Source organism: Notothenia rossii (assembly GCF_949606895.1).
Source record: "Notothenia rossii genome assembly, chromosome: 5".
NCBI classification, from domain to species: Eukaryota; Metazoa; Chordata; class Actinopteri; order Perciformes; family Nototheniidae; genus Notothenia; species Notothenia rossii.
In genome coordinates, this window is record NC_136903.1 from 80,854,660 (window position 1) to 80,873,540 (window position 18,881).

The 18,881-nt window shown below is 42.4% G+C and overlaps 1 protein-coding gene across 9 annotated transcripts in view; it reads right to left on the minus strand.

Annotated features, from left to right (window-relative positions):
- cita (citron rho-interacting serine/threonine kinase a) overlaps positions 1 to 18,881 on the minus strand; it is a 49,170-nt gene that overhangs the window by 13,239 nt on the left and 17,050 nt on the right. For 3 of the 9 annotated variants that reach the window (XM_079683083.1, XM_079683080.1, XM_079683077.1), the window contains exons 14-33: positions 18,344 to 18,514; positions 17,400 to 17,453; positions 17,255 to 17,308; positions 16,828 to 16,968; positions 16,102 to 16,230; positions 14,841 to 14,936; positions 14,460 to 14,576; positions 13,180 to 13,289; positions 11,362 to 11,536; positions 8,146 to 8,343; positions 7,887 to 7,940; positions 7,171 to 7,368; positions 6,112 to 6,305; positions 4,879 to 5,014; positions 4,304 to 4,408; positions 3,984 to 4,124; positions 3,159 to 3,266; positions 2,582 to 2,774; positions 2,010 to 2,171; positions 1,153 to 1,176 (exon numbers count right to left, since the gene is read on the minus strand). In XM_079683083.1, the coding sequence (XP_079539209.1) occupies positions 1,153 to 1,176; positions 2,010 to 2,171; positions 2,582 to 2,774; positions 3,159 to 3,266; positions 3,984 to 4,124; positions 4,304 to 4,408; positions 4,879 to 5,014; positions 6,112 to 6,305; positions 7,171 to 7,368; positions 7,887 to 7,940; positions 8,146 to 8,343; positions 11,362 to 11,536; positions 13,180 to 13,289; positions 14,460 to 14,576; positions 14,841 to 14,936; positions 16,102 to 16,230; positions 16,828 to 16,968; positions 17,255 to 17,308; positions 17,400 to 17,453; positions 18,344 to 18,514 (2,560 nt within the window). The remainder of the gene's footprint in view (positions 1 to 1,152; positions 1,177 to 2,009; positions 2,172 to 2,581; positions 2,775 to 3,158; positions 3,267 to 3,983; positions 4,125 to 4,303; positions 4,409 to 4,878; positions 5,015 to 6,111; positions 6,306 to 7,170; positions 7,369 to 7,886; positions 7,941 to 8,145; positions 8,344 to 11,361; positions 11,537 to 13,179; positions 13,290 to 14,459; positions 14,577 to 14,840; positions 14,937 to 16,101; positions 16,231 to 16,827; positions 16,969 to 17,254; positions 17,309 to 17,399; positions 17,454 to 18,343; positions 18,515 to 18,881) is intronic. The other 6 variants (XM_079683084.1, XM_079683078.1, XM_079683085.1 and 3 more) reach the window with 4 other exon arrangements.

The window sequence follows — 18,881 nt, forward strand, 5'->3', positions numbered from 1 at the left end:
GTATCCGCATAGTTTCTCTTGCGTATAGCCCTTTCGTTTACACGAGGCCGTAACAAAACGATAGAAACGGACCCGGAAAACGATAACGTGTCCCAAGGTGGATAGATCTGCAAACGGAACGCTCTGGGGGGTCAAACGGCTCCGTGTGTACGCCTCTATACGATCATTTCCTGATAACGATGAAATAGCCCCGCTTCCCTCTCCCCACGTCTCCCTCTCCCCATGTCTCCTGCTCAGAGATCAACTGCTGCCAGAAGAGGGGGAAAGAGAGGCTCCGTTTATTATTCTTATATTCTTATATAGAGTCGTTATCAATTTGTTCTAAAGCTCAATAAATAACAAAGAAGACCTCTGACGGCACTTTTCTAATTTTGTCCGGAAGATTTCAACTTTAACGGAAACTCTGCCGCACGGTCCCCTCGTCCCTTGGAAGAGGCGGAGAGGTGGGTGTTTTTCATCTGCTGGTGGACTACCGGAGAGATATACAGCAGGAGCACATGCCGTCCACCGCGGAGAATAAACAGAAGGGCAACCATGGCAACAATGCTCCGGGTTCTTCTTTGCTGCTTTTGGTTTATTTTGTGGTGGCAGCAGCGCCACTTACAGGCCCGGCATATGTACTACAGCGTTTCCAGCGGTCTCGTGTGAACGGACATGTTAATTGAGCCAAATGCGTGTGAACGGAAGAGTTTTTTGAAAACGCATACGGCGCGTAAACGCATACGTTCCCGTGTAAATGGGGTCTGAATCACTTCAGAAGTCAGCAACAAGTCCTTGAGATTTTTATTTTTCAAGCAGCATGGGCAATTTGAATAATGAATAAATAATGTGTAATTTCCGGTGTTGTGCATATTCAGGTGTAATTATTAAATGAGTCAGAATCAGATTATGCATGCCAATGACCATGGGATGCATTTAAATGTTTCTCCAGTTGTAACCAAATACTATCAAAATCAAGACTTGGGGAATGATGCTGTAAATTAAAGAGGAATACATCAAACTCGACCTTTAAGAATAAAGTCTAAGGTCAAGTTACAGGTAGTTCGACAACGGGACAATATGACAGACATACAGTATGATATGAGCAGGATAACGTGCATGGAGATGAGCTCATGCACGTGAGGGGACACACTGTGGTGACTGCTAACTTACTTTCAAAGGTGACCCTCCTCTTTTCTGTGAGGAGCAAGTGGAAAGAGACAGAAAGGAGAGAGCAGTCTAACAATAGCTATGTGAAAGCAAAGGCACACGGACAGTAAGGAACCTGAATCACAAAGAAGGCTTATCTGAGCCAGGCTCCCAACATGTGTGTCTGATAAAGCACACATCATGGTCTATCTAGAACTGAACACGTTGTGGTACTAAGAAATTCATTTGGCCTATAAAGATTTTCACTCTCCAGTAAATGCAGTATATTTGTTATTGGATTATCCTTTTTTGAACAGATGGGTTCAGAGGATTATATGAAAACGTCTATACAACCTGCCACGCAGCTATGATATGTAAAGTGTCTCAGTTTCCATGGTGATAATCTCCATAAAAAGGCTAATTTAGTTTTGCCATAGCGGAAAGCCTGGATTAAATCCGATGTTACCTGACTAATCCACAACTCTTCTTACTTTGTGAGACAGGTCCAAGCAGGGTTACAATGTTAGCTGGATAAATGCACATGACTGAATAAAACTGAGTTTGTTTTACTTCCATCCATGTTGAGCTCCAGGTTTAACATGTACTGAACACAGTTATCCAACGTTATTCAACTTTGTAATCCTGCTTTGTGATACAGACCATAGAAAAAACACACATGATCACACCACATAAACAAAATAAGGGAACAGAGAGGGTATTTTTTTGTGCCGACACTGACGACATTAGGGTGAACACTCTTATGGGGGACACTGTGTGTGTGTGTGTGTGTGTGTGTGTGTGTGTGTGTGTGTGTGTGTGTGTGTGTGTGTGTGTGTGTGTGTGTGCGTGTGTGTGTGTGTGTGTGTGTGAGAGAGACTAACCTTCAGGTGTGGCGGTCTCCTTGCTGCGGGTGGAGGGGTTGAGCAGGCTGCTGGGGTTGGGTTGATGCTCCGGGGATTTGACGATGGCTGACATGAGGATTTGATGGCGAGCCTGCGCTGGTGTGGAGGGAGCCGCATGTTCCTGGGCTTTGAAATGAGCTGCTGTGACGACAACAAAAACAACAAGTCAAACAACCTAATATTAGACTAGTAATAGCCATTTAGATGAAACATTTTCTGGCACCATTATAAAAAATAGATTCTGAAATAAATCTCTTAGGACCTGGCAGGTGTACATAATGGAGCGAGATGATGCCATGGCAACAATGTTAAAAGATGGCCGGCATGAGATAAGGGAGGAGGTGCCATACAGAATTTCCTGAGCTGATTAAACAGGGTGAGCTACAGAGTGTCGTCTCAGCCCTTGCTGCTGGGGGATGCAATAAGATATCATTCCTGCTCCGTGTCTTTTGTAGTAGGTGGCTAAAGTCGCCTCTACATGATCAGCTGTAAACCCCTCTGGAGCAGAGAGCTTCTTATCATGTGAAGGCAGCTTAAACTCTGGGACCCACCCTCTTCTCTGAGGGATCGCAGCTCGATCCTCATCTTCTGCAGAGCCTCTTCCAGATCAGCGCATCTCGAGCGCTCCTTATCCAGAGCCAGCTTCATGTCCCCGTACTGCATGGGAACAGCCGGCTGGGCCTGTGGAGTCAGAGCCCCGTTGGTCGTCGTGCCAACATCCTCCCGCCGCCGCCCGAATATACCCTACTCAGAGAGGGAGGTCAGTAATGCTATGCATGAAACATACAATATATACATTTTTAAATGTTAAGTTATAATAGTGTTTTTTAATCCAATACGGCTTAATGTCCATCTTTTTTTACATTCAAAACTTCAGGTTTTCATATGAAGCTTCTTTGAATCTCTGTTTTAATTCATATTTTATGATATCAAAAAGCAAAAAAAGCAAAACCTTGGAACAAAATCTTCAATTTAAATATCTGGCACCACATTTTTTCTGGGATCATCATTAGCCTTCTTAAAACGCCTCAATCCGTCTGGTGTTATTAGACATGTCCTAAACCGCAACCGCTGTAATCTAAATCCACAAATAGTATAACTCTCATATTAGAAAATGTGTTCTCAGACCTTCTTTTTCTTGGTGGGCTGGTCCATCTTAGCCTGGAGAAAGTCTATGAGCTTGGTCTGCTGGGAGATGGTCCCCTCCATCTTCACTTTCTCGTGCGAGTATACAGCCTGCAGGGAGGAAACCGAGCAGAGAATGAAATACCTTTGAAGAGAACTTTAAATGAATTTCCTTTGAGACACATGAAGTGGGATTCCCTTTATCCTGCGGGTCCTTCTGAGATGCTTTGTTACTCGGCAACAACAGTCGCACTATTCTAACATCTAACCGCGACTCCCTAGAAGACACTTTATTTCCTCAGATTGCAAAAGGTATGCATTCATCCAGAAGTCAAATGTAATTCCTTTTAAGACCTTTTTTAAGACCCTTTCCATACATTTTAAGACCTCATCGCCACTTCGAGTTCTAACCGGTTACATTGGCGACACACTTTACCTCACATTTACTATATACAGTATTGATTGTCCTTCCTCCTTATCTTCCAACCATTTGGACGCAAACTTGCATTTCCCCATAACGATGATGTTTAACAACCGGCGTAAACGGACCTTCGCGCTATCAAGCAGTGAGCGTGCGATGTCCTGTTCAGATGACGTCAAATCCAACAGGATGCCATAAATAAACTACACAGAATCACACTACACACCTACGCCATGATTACATTCAGGCAGACTGTAGAATACAACCTCTTTGGACAATTTATATACTTATTGAAAACAAGCTACAAAATGTAATACCTTGGAAAATGCCGTTTAATACTTTTTCGCTAAATTGATTTATCAACTTTTAATACTTTTTAAGACCCCGAGGAGACCCTGATTAAGCACCTGTATATTCTCCAGCTGGTACTCCAGATCGGTCCTCTCAGTCTTGAGCATATCGGTCTGGTCCAGGGCGTCCTGCAGGCCTTGGGTCAGACGGAAGATGTGGCTCTTCTGGAGGTCCATCTGCTGCTGAAGCTTCCCTTGCTGAGGAGACACGAGCAGACAGATAAGAAATCAGACACAAAGGTTATCTCAAAGTGTATTCCATTCCAATAAGTTACAATGGTGTTCTTGGTTTGATGTCGTTGAATGTGCGAGTTACAGGGAATAAGTAAGTCAATGGAGAGAGGACTGTGTTTGTCTGGTTGCATCTCACTCCCTACCTCTTCCATCAGTCTCTGTTTCAGTTCTCTCTCTGTCTCCAGTTTCTGCTGTAAGCTGCGGGCGTTCATCTCCAGCATGGCGTGCTTCTTCTCCAGATCGTTGAGCTGAGAATGTATAGAGTAGAATCAGAGGGATGAAACCCTCTTTAATGGTCACACATGCAGAGCACACAGCACACACAGTGAAATGTTTTCTCTGCTTTTAACCCATCCTAGTACCAGGAGTCTAGTACTAGGAGCAGTGGGCAGCTATTGTACAGCGCCCGGGGAGCAATGGGAGTGAGGGGGGGGGGGGGGGTTGTCCGGTGCCTTGCTCAAGGGCACCACGGCAGGGCAGGAAGTGAACTGGGACCTCTCCAAGTAGCAGTCCACACTCCATATTTTAAGTCTGGTCGGGGACTTGAACCGGCGACCCTACAGCTCACAGTCCAAGCCCCTACTGACTGAGCCACTGCCGGACAAATGTGGATTTGAATTACAATAATAACAAAACATTATATTTACAGAGCACTCTTCCCTAAACACTCAAGATGGGGTAAGATCCTAAGTGTGACACATGAACACTTGTGACTCACAGTATCAGACAGACTCTCAGCCTTCAGTCTCTGCTCCTTCAGGGCCTGCTGTAAGGCCACTATCTCGGCTTTGTGCTCTTTGACTGCCAGCTCCACGGCCTGGCGAGATTCAGTGCTGCGCTGGTCTGCACGCAGCCTGTCAACCACAGAAAAACAGTTCTTACGAAAGCATTTATACATACAATAGGCGCGTTCACACCAAGTACTTTTCCCACAAAGGTTCCTGAGAACTACGATTTAGTTGCGTTCACACCAAAAAGTCCCAGGAACTAAATTAGTTCTAGAGAACCTTTTTTACCCCCTTTTCAGTCCCTGCTAGAGAGCAGGGACTTTCGTGGGAGAAAAAGGTTCCTGTGTCTGATTGGCTGGGCGGAATGCAAACCACGCCCCGTCAAACTCCCAAAAACTTTTGTGAAGCCGCCATTTTATTATCCTCGCATTGCATTATTAGCATTAGCATTAGCCCAGCGCAGAAACGCAGAGAGACTAACTTATGGCAACACAAAATAAAACATGGGAGCGGTGGAGATGAGGAGGTGTCGGCGTTCTGGCCGTTTACTCAGAAGGCTTCAGTAGAAGCTGCTGGGTCCCTAACTCCGGGGACTTCCGGCCGGGGATTTTGGGCGGCATTATACGCCGTGAAGTTGTTTGTGGCCTGCCAGTAAATCCAAAGCAGAAGAAGAAGAAGTGACGTCAGCGCCTTCATTTGCCTAATCCACCCCCAGGAACTAATTTCCGGTGTGAACGCGATCTGTACTTAGTTCATGAGAACTAAAGAGTTCTCTGGAACCTTTGTGGGAAAAGTACTTGGTGTGAACGCGCCTAATGTTAGTCATTCTAAATGTGAAATGACACCGTGTTATCATTTTATTTCATTGTTTATTTGGCAGGGATAATGCACAGTAATGAACTTAAAACATTCAAATGTGTCAAGCGTAACAGTGCCAGGTTTAGCTTTGAGCTCATTTCCATCCGCAGTCCCTCACATAAAACATTTAAGAAGTTTACATTTTACAAACATAGCAACAACTAAATACATGATATGCAACAGTTGCAAAGTATTTATGACATGCTAATACAATATAGCAGAGCATATAAAGTGCAAGAGGAGATACAAGAGCTGCCTAAAGTGCAAGAGGAGATACCCCTGTATTAAAGTGCATTTAGCGTTGATTGCACGTCTGTTTGTTTCTCAACCATTCTTTATCAAACATGTTTGTGCTTGTATGTCACCTATTCTGCTTCTCGTTGTCAAACAGTCTCTGCAGGTCTCTGGTGCGTCTCTCGGCCTGGCTCTTCTCGTCCTCCAGGGCTCCTCTCCAAGCCTCCCACTGCCTCTCCTTCTCCAGCAACTCGTCATTTAGGGACTCCAGCTCCACCACCTGCTCCTCCAGCATGCTGCATGTGGTCTTCAGTGTTTCAATGTTCTGGGAAATAAAACGAGCAACAACTGTTAAGAACATGTTTCACAGCTATTTAGCAAAATCACACGATTGTTTGTTTGTTACGGGGAAAGGGTGTTCTTTTCCCCGTAATGACCAAGTCGCTGCACATTATCCCGCTTATTACACGGCCACATTCTCAACAAAGTAACGATTTGACTCCCAATATGAATTGAAATGCTTTTATAGATTTAGAAAATGTTTTTATTGATTTAAAAAATAGTAGGCTATTATTTATTTAAAATGATATGCATCTGCTAAGAAAAATAGTCCGTTGTTATTGTTTGAACTACGTAGCAACGGCAGGAACTGCTTCGATAGCGTTTTTGCTGACCTTTTTTATTACAGATTTGAAAACATCGTTGCTTGCTTTAAAAGTAGCACAATTCATTATGTCAAACCTTGGAAAGTATCTAGATATCCCTGCCCGAAGGCCAAAGTAACTGAATATGTTTTGCCATTCGATGTCTATGTCTATGTTTGGACAGTTGCGTAAAAAGGAGGGTTTCTGCCCCCTTACTTCTCCTGTTTTCTTGTTCCTCTTGTCTTGTCGGTTTGAAAAGCAAACTGCATTTCGGCCAGACTGTATACAGTTAAATCGACCGAACCTCTTTGTGCAGATGTGAGCTCTAACAACGTTCAATAAGTCCTTGACAGCAGTCTGTCTGTTCTGGATTAACAACATGTCACGTGTTCTGAACTGACCAATCAGAATCGAGTATTCAAATAAACCATGTAATAAATGTGAAATAATGCATTGCATCACTGGTCTGGAACATGAGGATAATTAGGGTTGAACACACTTTACACAATATCTACTAATGTGAGGTATGGTTAATGTGTGTGTTACCTGTTTCTGGTTGTTGAGATGCATTTCACGGTCAGCCACCTCCCTCCTGAGCCGATCCACCTCCTGGCTGATCTGCATCTGGTCCTCCCTCTCATCTGACGCCTCATCCAGCTGTTTGGACAGGTAGAAGTTCTGGCGGTTCAACTCTGCGTTCTCCTGACTCAGCTGCGTGAGCTGCTCCTCCAGTTCAGTGATCACCTGCGGCAACACAAACAGGAAGAGATGTAAGCATTACCTTAAACGGATATTTTTAATATTCTGGCCAGAAAATCCAAGGAGGAAGAAGCAATTGATTAGCAGCAGAGCTTAGCTACTGAAAATGTACACTTTTACACCAATAATTAGTCATGCCGTCACGATACTGAAGAATTACACTGATACTGAAAATCCCGTCAGTCAAATAATTGTGTTCAAGCAAGCTTTGAGTGAGTTGAAAATCCAAAAATAACTCAAAGATATTTTAGTTAAAGGTTGAAAGATGTTATTGGATAAACTTCTACATTAATATTGTTCATCTACTTGTTGTTCATGTCATCTCTATAGTTACATGAAATATTTACGAGTAAAAGATGTTGGGAGGATGTGTGCTTGCAAAGATTCAGCAGATTTCGTTGCTAATGAACATTAATCACAGTGTATTCAAAAAAGCCTCGTGTAACCTCTTCAAAATCATTCTGCTGCTGAAAGCGGAGACAAAAGGTTACATCAGCACTTACCGAGCAGCTTTCTCTCAAGGCCTCAAACTTGTGCTGAATTTCATCTCTGTGATTCTGGGAAACAAATGGAGAACAAAAAAACCCTTTTCAGACTTCTTCATAAAATGATGAAAAGTGATATTACAGCATTATTTAAAATGGTCTGAAAAACGTAGCTTTCCAGATTGCCTACATTGGTCGAAATGCTTTGCACTAAATGTATGTGCACCTGTGTTTCTATGAGTGCCTCTGATTGCCTGTGATTGTGTGTGTGTCTCACCCTGAGGGCAGTGATCTCCTCCTCAGCCTCAGCGGTGGTGTCCTCCAGCTCCGTCTTGGCCTGCTGCAGCTGGCTCTCCAGGGCGTGACGAGCCGCCTGCAGGCTGCTGATCTGGGACTCGCGCTCCTGCAGGGAGAGGGTCAGGTCGGATACTTGTCTCTTGATCTCCATCTTCTCTTCCTCATGTTCCAGGCCCATCTACAAAGAAACAGGACTAGGGTGAATGCTGTGTGTATGACAGTATAAATCAGACGAGAGACAGATTGTATTTGCTTGACATTTTTGGCATTTGTTAACCTGCGCAGTGTATGAGATGGTAATAACCAACCTGTTTATAATCAACAAAAATGACTGAATCAAATAATTTCATCTGTCTCTTTACATACATGTATCATAATCAGAATCAGAATCCCTTTAGTCCCACGGAGAGGAAATGTACGTCGTTACAGCAGGAAAAAGAGCCATAGACAGCTTAATGTTACATATGTTAAATATGTGACATGCATTACAAAAAAGTACTAAGTTATGATATAATAACAAATATAATAAAAAAATAAAAAGTTACATAATTTAAAAAAATACACATCCTGTAACAGTTCTTAGGGTTTAGCAGCCAGGTATATATTACAGTTATTAACGGCATCTATATATATTGCACATCTAGCACATATTGCACATAGGTGATTTAGCAGCCAGGTATATATCACACAGTTATTAACGGCATTTATATATTGCACATAGTTTGTTGGTATTTAGCAGCAAGGAGTGATATAGTCTGTGTTGTGGTGTGTGGGGTGTGTGTGTGTGTGTGTGTGTGTGTGTGTGTGTGTGTGTGTGTGTGTGTGTGTGTGTGTGTGTGTGTGTGTATTTATGTGTGTGCCTGTGTGCGTTTGAGACTAGCATAGAGGGGGGGGGGGTCAACTAGGGGCAGTGCTGGTTGTGTAGTCTGACCGCTGCAGGAAGGAAAGACCTGCGGTATCTCTCCGTGAGACAGCGGGGGTGCAGCAGCCTATCGCTGAAGGAGCTGCACAGTGAGGACAGGGTACATTTGCTTCAAGTAGGAATTTCAGGTCTTTTACAGAACCTTTTTTAACGTAATCATAAATGTAAGACCAATTAAGAGGAATAAAGTAGTGCAACCAAGCGGTTAAAGAAAAGGGACAGAATGAGAATCATTAGAGGATATCGGAGAACAAAAGTTCAACTAGCAGAAAGAGAAAAGCAGCTAAAAAAAACTATTAAAAACAACAATTGGACAGCACAGAGAAACCCAAAAGTGCATGGTAAAAACAAATGCCTATGCTAATTGGATTTCAACTGTCATATAGGGGTGCAACAACTAATCGACTTAATCGATTAAAATCTAATCTAAATCTAATTCAGTCGTCGATTCGTCGGTGACGTCATCACGTGTGTTTTACGTGCAGTTAAACTCCATCGTTATCGGTCTTTTTATCGGTACAGGAGACATTTAAAACATATATGTCATATTTATTGCTACATACACATTATATCGCAGTTTTAGTGTCGCAAACTCTGTTTCTAATACGTAATAAGACCACAAAATGCGTCTATGATGTATTTTCGATCTTTCCAATCCAGACGTGAGATCTCTCTCCTGCGGCTGTGTGCGAGGGGGCGGGGCAGTTTATACACACGCAGCTGCTACATGCAGCAACACTCTGCGGAGATGAAGGAGAGAACGCGCTCCGAGGTGTGGTTAAACTTGTGGACGATGCTCGTTGCCAAAAGTGCAATAAGAGTTTAGCATGTAAGGGCGGTAACACGAGCATTTTGTCGAAACATTTAGCAAAAGTGCACCACATTCAGACGGAGAAATGGACCGGGTTCTACTGTCTTTCTAGTAGCTCTGCAGCCCCCCCCATCCACGAGTAACATTTCCACGTCAGGTGTTATGTATGCTAGCACTAGCAGCAACACACGGAGTTAACTCAATGACACAAACATGGGTTAATGATTAGAGGTAACTGAGTTATTTAGTTTGTTAAAGTTTCAGCTTTTCTGTTTACAGTTCTGTCATCAGATTATTTAATATGATTTGTTAAAACATTGTTGTTTCTTTTGATGTGAAATATTATTTATTTAATTTAAATAAAAAGCAATGTTAATTTTGCTCACAATTTGTTTGTACCTTATTTATTTTCAAAAGAACCGTTAAGACTATCGTTAAAAGACCGGATGGATAAGCAGTATCGATCAAAGTAGTAGTACAGTTAAAACCTTAACGATCCGAATAATCGTTTCATTAATCGATTATCAAATTAGTCGTTTGTTGCAGCCCTACTGTCATAGATGGTTAAACCTAAAAATAGAATCATTTGGGACCTTTCCCAACTTTTTTAAAGAACACATGCACACTCAGTGCTTGTGAAGAGTGCTTTAACAAAATATAATGTGGACACTAGGGTGAATTCATCGTCTCCGTATGTGTCCGACTCGTACGGAGATAGAACGGTGAGTCTTATCTGAAAGTAAATATATGTGTGTTGGAGAGAGAGAGAACAGGGTGTGTGTAGGAGTGCAGAAAGACCAGCCATTAGTGACAATCTGTGTTTCCTGTCCCAGTGGGGAAGAGTGTGTGGAGGTAGAGTTATGACATTCAGTCAGCAGGTTGTCCGCCGCCAACATCGGCAGACAGCACAGCAGGGGGGCTGGGAGCTTTCACGGGAGGAAGGGGGGGGGGTGTTGTTCTGAATTACTTAAAAACTCCTTGAATCGAATTTGGTTTGTATTGGATGTACATACAGCTACATGAGGGTACATACGGGATTTTGTGGTGCATTTAAAAGAGTAAATATAGATATCTGTAAGTGGATGTTGGGTTTGGCTGTCTCTCGCTTTGGACCTTGAAATACACCCCGAATTTTGTCCCCGATGATGTCATAAACTTGTATTTTTTCCACTGTATTTTAATTGTGTCAAACAGACTAGATTACAGTGTTCCAGAGATAACAACTGAAGGATGTTGTTGGCTGCACTGGACCAGCAGATACAGCTTAGGCCCAATGGCTATTTAGCCCGGTGCCATCACAGACCTACAGTATTTAATTAGCCATTTATCTGAAAGGGATCTGAGCTCGCTAGCTGATCAGCTGCCTTAATTCCTTTTGTGGATTGTAATGATGTACACGGTGTGAATGACTTAATCTAGAGCTAGCGGATTTGGCCTGGTATCTCCACTTCCTGTTGCCTCACCTCCCGCAGCCGGCTCTCCAGCTCCAGCAGCCGCGTCCTCTTGGTCTGCTCCTGCTGACTCATCTTGTCCAGGTGCTCCTCCAGTTTGGCATTTTGGGCCTCCAGCTTGCCTGCCTGAGACTCCAAATAGAACTTTTGCTGCCGAAGCTCTGAGATCATCTCCTCCTGGGCTTTCCTGACAAAAATACACACAATATGCCAATTTCATTGTCTGTTTGGAAGCAGATGTCTTTCAAAAAAATAGTTTTATAGCATTTATTCAACACATACATGTCAATGGATGTACAGTAGCTAATTCAGTAAACAGTAGTTCATTCAGGTGATGTTAGGGAATCAACTTTCGACCCAGTTCATCGTTTTCTCTCTTTACTGTCTCCTTTCCCATGGCATAGTTCTACGGCCTTGGGTATTGCTGCTATCTCTCTTAAGGAGGGGCAGCTGGGTGCATATTTGTTGCCAGTTTGTTGATTATTACACTCCGAACTAGTTAAAACCTCGAGCTACAGAAGAGTTCTTCAGAACTGATTGTGGCATCTCAACCGTGTGGTCAAACCGTGGCCCGTGACATGTCTTGTGAATTCTTCGGCCGAAGCTCCAAATAAAACGTCAGTGTTTGCCATCAAAGCTCCAGCTCTCCATCGTGTCTCTCTGAGTGTTGTTTCCAATTGCTTCACAAGTTTCCCCCACAGGTGATAACATTTTTTATGTACTAAAAATGTATATTCAAATCCCTAACAAATACATTTCAGTTAAGAATTGTTAAATCTGCTTTTTCTGTATTCAAACAAGCAATATCACTTGTTTTGGCTCCTTTGAGGAAGCAGACACAAGTGGTTGCGAGAATTTCGACATTTACCTTAAGGAGATATAGTAAACTTATTCAGTTCGAGTGCGCTAGAATTTGAAAGTGTGCAGCCGAAAAAAATCTTCCCCTTTCTTCAGACTTCCTCACAGAGCCCCTCCTCCAACACACACGGACGCGCACGGGACCAATGAGGGCACGAGATAAGTTTGTGCCCAGATGGAAGGCTGACAGGCAGGTAGGCCATCCAGTTATTTTAGCCGGGCCGGCTCAGATGATTGGTCGTGCTTTTTACAGTACCCCGGCTTCCACAGATGACATTTTTGTATATATTTATTGTCAAAGCATTTAATGTATTCATTGCTATCGGGATGTTAAGAGCATTCCATGGAATATAACAAAAAGTGTTTCTGAAGTGAATTACCTACCCCACCTTTAAAGAGGACTCTTATCATTCATTCGTAGATGTGTTTCTGGTGACCCTATGAATGTAAGTCATAGATTCACTCATTCATTTAAACTCTAGGGGGAAATATCCAACTCTTCCGCTGCTAAAGCTTAAGATTGCTGCTGACTATGCTGTTTGCTGCTGAGCAGTGTACAACTTGTTTTTAAAGCACCTTGTCCTGAAAACAGCTACCCTTTGCACCTGGTAACAGCACTATTAGATTGGCACTAGTTAATCAAAATGGTAAACGTGTTAAACATTGAGCTGCAAGCCAACGCTGCAGATTCATGTGATTCTGTTTGGGTTCATCACTACAAGAGACCCCACTCGAGTTCTCAGAGCGTTTTCATGTAATCATTTGAGTTTGTTATTATTAAATGTTGATTACAGTCTCTTTAACCTCAGCGATGACACACCACTTACACACATGGGAGACAGACAATGCATGAGGCAAAGTGATGTGAGTGCACTAATGAAGCAATTGGAGGCCGGAGGAGACAGAATCGGTGTGTGGGTGGGGGGGGCACTCATGAAAGCACAGTGTGGGCAGAAGGTCTAGTTAACTCACATATTCTTCTGGGTGTAGATGCTGCTGTTAGCGGCCAGCTTGTTAGCCTCTGACAGCTCAGAGATGCGCTGCTCCAGGTTCTTCATCTTAGAATCCATAGCATTAATGGTCTGCAGGCAGAGGGAGACACACAGAAAAGAATATATTCCCATTGAAAGAAAGCTAAATGCTAAGAATCCAGGTTCAAATAGAGTATATGTCAGCAGCCCTTTTTGGATTTGAGAAACTGAATTTTGCACTGCAGTCAAATCCTGTTTAAGTCCATTAGGTGTTACCTGAATCTTCTACATTCAACGTCAGATGACTGTCTCTAAAAGCTCCTTAACTGCCTCATTCTACCACGTTAACCAGATTAAGACTTGAGCTCAGGCTTTATAGTGCAACGTAAAGTATAATCTGACGGCACACATACATTTCAGCCACTATAACAAATTACTGTGGAAAGAAACACAATACACATCGGTGAAGTCTAGCTTTTGAATCTCAGAAGAAATTGAACTCGAATAGAATATGAATGAGGGACAATTTCCTTCACCTTTTCAAAACAGCTTTTAATCCGTTACGTTTTAGATATTTTGTGTTGTTTTCAATGGTGTTTTTAAGAATTTGAAGTGTCATGAAGAGCACTCTAGAAATAAAATGTATTCCTAATGATATTGATGCTGTTCCTACTATTGCAAAAGGAACCGCTGAAGTACTCTTTGGCATTACAAAGTGAAAAGAATTGCTAAACTTTAAATATTTTTTTAGGCAGTCTTTTTTTTTTTAAATCTCACCTCAACAGAACGTACAGTAAATGGCAAAGAGCACTGTTTTGCATTGATTGATTTAATAAAAAAAACATGTGGTGGTCTAATGTGTAGTGAGGTGAGGTGTGCTGGTGATCGGAAGGTTGCGAGTTCAAATCCCGCATGGAACACCACTACTAGTGTGCCCTTGAGTAAGGCACTTAGCTCTCAGTTACTCCAGGGAGAATGTCCCTGTAGTTGGTCATTGTAAATCGCTTTGGAATGAGGCGTCTGCTAAATTGTAAATTATATTTTTGGGAGAATAAACCCCACAGATCCTCAACTCCGGTGTGTTTCACTCATTAACAACGCAACACGGAGCAACAAGAACGTTGTCTACAGTAGCCATGAACTCACACATGTATTTTCTTATTTGAGGGGGGGGTGGATGCGTGGGCCACCCGAATAGGTTAAGGGGCCTTAGGCTTTTCTTGCCGGTGGGAAACACTGAAGAGGATATATTTGTTTAAAAAGCCTGTAGTGTTTCCTTACAGCTTTCTGTTCACTGAGCATCTTGCAGTTCTCTCTGGACTCCTCCTGCTGCTGGGCTTTCTGGGCCTCCAGGCTCTCTTTGTCGGCCAGGTCGTCCTTCATCTGAGCCTCCAGAACCTTCATCAGACAGAACCAGCAGAACAATTAAGCACACAAATATCTTTCATTTGCTTTGCATTGAGGCAATGATTAAAACAAATGCTCAAACTGTCATAGTTGTGAATGGGAGCAGTAATTAGTGTGGTGTCAAACGCACACTGTGAAGCGTTTGACAGCTCCGATTTATATGACTCCACAAGAATGGTTTAAAGTGGCAGGACAGACAAAACACTTCTAGAGATGCAACGTTTCAGGATCCTGGACAATATAAATGTAGCCCACCTTGATCTTGTCCTCATAAAGCCTCTCCTTCTGCACCAGTTGGGTTTCCATCCTCTGGGCTGTGGACTGAGCATCCCTCAGGTTCTCCTCCAGCTCCTGGAGGGGGCAGCGTTCAAAACAGGCTCAACAATGGAATCGTTTTTCACAGGGCGATTTAAATGCAGCTTTTTTCAAGCAAAATAACAAAATATATTTCTCCCCTTTGTTGAGTTTTATGTCAGGGTTCATATACTTTTTCACCAATGATTTTCAATGACTTTTCCATGACTTCTCCATGACCTTTACCTCATTTTCCATGACCAAAGAAATTACTCTTTCTCAGCGGTAACACTGAAAATGGTTTATTTGAACATGGAACAGGAAAATAAGGTCTGCATATGAAACATGTTGTGCCTATCTATCTAAAACAAATCAAATAGTAGGCTTACTAGCTTCTACACGCTAAAGCCACTCAAATCTCTCACAAGCAAAATACCTCGTCAGTTAAATTCCATTTTACGTTTCATTACTATACGATACACTATTTATTATCATTATAGTATTACTATTTCGGTGATTAGATCAAATATAAATTATATTTGATGCAACTTTAGTTACATTTCCATGACTTTTCCCAAAAAATATTGTTTTCCATAACTTTTCCAGGGCCTGGAATTAGCATTTTGAATCTCCATGACTTTTCCAGGTTTTTAATGACCGTAAGAACCCTGTATAGTGCAATTACTTTTGGGGGGAATTTTGCCCTATGCGGCCAATAATTACTGAATAAAAACATATCGAATACGATGACCATAAATAACAAATGAACCAACAAAAACAAATCATCTTAATGTTAATAATGCAGTAGAAACAACCCATCACAGTGCTGCTTAATGTAGCCTAAAACGCTGGATTTACAAAAGACAAAATGGCAAAATCTACTTAACAGAGGTATTTTCTTCTATTAATTATACTCTCTTATCAAGCACATAAAAATGAAGAGACATGAAGAAACTTGCATCAAAAAGCTGGAACTCCAAAAACCTGCTGGTGCGGTGTCTGCTCATGATGACACGGGTAAAATGATGTGTATGTAAAAAAGTATCCACTCAGGTCTCCTCTAGCAAAGAGCTCTTCAAACAGAAGTGTGTGTGGTGTGTGTATGCTAAGATAACTGATGAGGAGTAGACTGAGAGAGAGCAAGATGAATGGGGGGGGGGGGGGGGGAATTAGGAGTTGAATGGGTCAGAGTATTAGCAGGCCTTATCTGTGGTTCTCTCACCAGGATCTTTTCAGCCATCTGCTGGATCTGCTGGGATTTGGTCTGAATGTCATCTTTCAGCTTATTCTCCCGCCGCTCCACCATCTCCAGCCTCTTTACCTGGTTCTCCAGGGTCTTCCTGCCCTCCTGCTTACACACCGAATAGAATAACATAAGGCCGACCACAAACATTTCTCAAGAGTGACTTTTAAATGACAGGAAACAGTATTTAACCCTCGTCGTGATTGTTTCTCCCCCTTACTTTGGTGTTCCTGGTCAAATGTTATCAGTCTGTTTTAATTGCTCTTAAATCAAAACAATAACACCCTTTTAAAGCTGTAAACAATGTCTCAGACTACTGGTTTACATTGTTATATATGGATATCTTACTGCAGTGAATATACAAAGAATAGACAATACAAATGTATTCCAAAATTCACATAATCTAGGGTTACCCATTCATTTCCTATGGCGGTCTTTTTTGACCGGGAATATCATAGGTGCTACAAAGTTAACTCAACCAATCAAAATTCAAAGAAAGTGGTGATCAGCAATTGTATGTGTTCAAATGCTTACTGTTGAGGATATCATAATCCTTGAGGCAATCAAATGTAAAACACAATATTTATGATTGATGAAAGTAGTAAATGGGTCAGATTTGACCCGAACGCGAGAGGAGGGTTAACAAACAAAGCAGCATTATTTAAAACTTTTGCACGATTCAGGATCGTGGGTTCACTCTGGTACCTCTGTCTCTCTGAGGCGGCGTTTTAACGTGTCACTAGAGTCGGTTTTGCCTCGCAGGCGCTCCAGGTCTCGTTCCAGACGCTCTTTGGCCTGCCGGACATTCTGCAGCAGCTCCGTGGCTTCTGTGCTCGCTTTCACCGCCTGGGGGAGGGGGGGGGGGGTCAGGAGGTCAGACGCTGTTAGAGCATCCCAAGACAAACCTCCTGATATGCTTCAGCAAATCCTACCCTCTGTGACATTGAATAAATGCTTCTTGAGGGAATAAACAGAAAGCTACAGCAGGCTGCAGAATGGAATATATACTCCTGCTTCACAAAGGATCAGGAGAAAAATGATTTATTCCCATTTGAAGAAAACATTATCTTACTGAAAATCTGAAAGACTTGAATATTTCATAAGACAGTAACCAAGCCAGCATTGCATTTACCTTGGACAGTTTATCCTGGAGCTCCAGGATGTTCACCTGCTGCTCAGAATTGGTCTGGAAACAAAGCACAGTGAAGTCATTGAAAACATGAACTGTAACCACAGCTGGGAGCATGTAGATCAATCTGACAAGCCTGATTGGTTACCTTCTCTAGTTTGGAGAGAAGCTCCTCCACGTCAGCTTTGCCCTGCTCTTTAGCCTGAAACATAATTGGCATACAGTGGAGATCAATAGAGAACAATAACCCATCTGCTCTTTAGTGGTTTCTGTGGAAAAGGGGCGAGCGCAGCAGCCTTCCTATAGTCCCCAAGAGGCCAGAAGAGAGATGTGATTACTCCTGCAGAGGGCCCCGGGTGAGAGATGTTTTCATTTTTAAGCTGAAATCTGAATATCATATATTTAAGTGTATCTTTGAGGCTTCAAAAAACATACTATAATGTCATTTTCAAATAAATATTGGGTAATAAAGTCCATTAGTCTGTCAGACTAAGTGGCCTGCAATTTTTTTATTTGATCATGCTGGATTGATGGCATCGAGTTTTATATGACACTACAAAACAACCATAAGAGGAAAGGACAGTATCATACGTATAAATGCTTTGTTTGATTGTGTGCTTGCCCAAGGAGCAGAGACAAGGAGAAGACTTGGGACAAAATTAAAAACGTAAAATCTTCGTCTTTGTGAGATGGCACGTTTAAGATTCTAGCTTATTTCCAGTGTCAAACTTTCAAAGCTCTTATTATGTATGTCTGTTCATTGTAGTGTACTATACGAATGCTCAGTTGTGAACCCTTGTTATAGGTTCATATAGAATACATTGCTGGCTTATGATATTTATAAATAACTAAATGTAACAGATGTTCCAACCATACAGTCTGAGAAACTAACAAAAGTAGTGTGTACTTTAGATTTGCATCTCAATGATTTGAGTAAAGTTTGTTATCCGTGGCACCTGGCAGGTTTTTCCAACAACCAATTATTATATTCAATTATGTTTCAGAAACTAGATACAAACCATGACCCTCCTAATGTTACTTGATGCACATTTGCATTACATGAGGCCTAAACATGTCTGGTGTGAAACATACCTTCTGGATCCTCTGCTGGTACTCCACAGCTTTCCTCTTGAGGTCCTCACTTGTTTGCCGGGAGTCTCTGAGTTCAGATTCGTAGAGGTCGCTGCGGCGCCGGGCGGCGGAGAGGTCCTCCTCCAGCTGCCGGATGGTGACCTGCATCTCCTCCAGCTGAGCATGGTACTCCTACACACACACACACACACACACACACACACACACACACACACACACACACACACACACACACACACACACACACACACACACACACACACACACACACACACACACACACACACACACACACACACACACACACACACACACACACACACACACACACACACACACACACACACACACACACACACACACACACACACACACACACACACACACACACACACACACACACACACACACACACACGGGTCAATAATGTGGAAGACAAAGCCATCCAGAAACAGTCTTACTGTATATCTCTTATAAAATACAATGTTGTGTGCAGAACAGGACTGCTGATTGAAATGTGACACCCCTATAATAAATG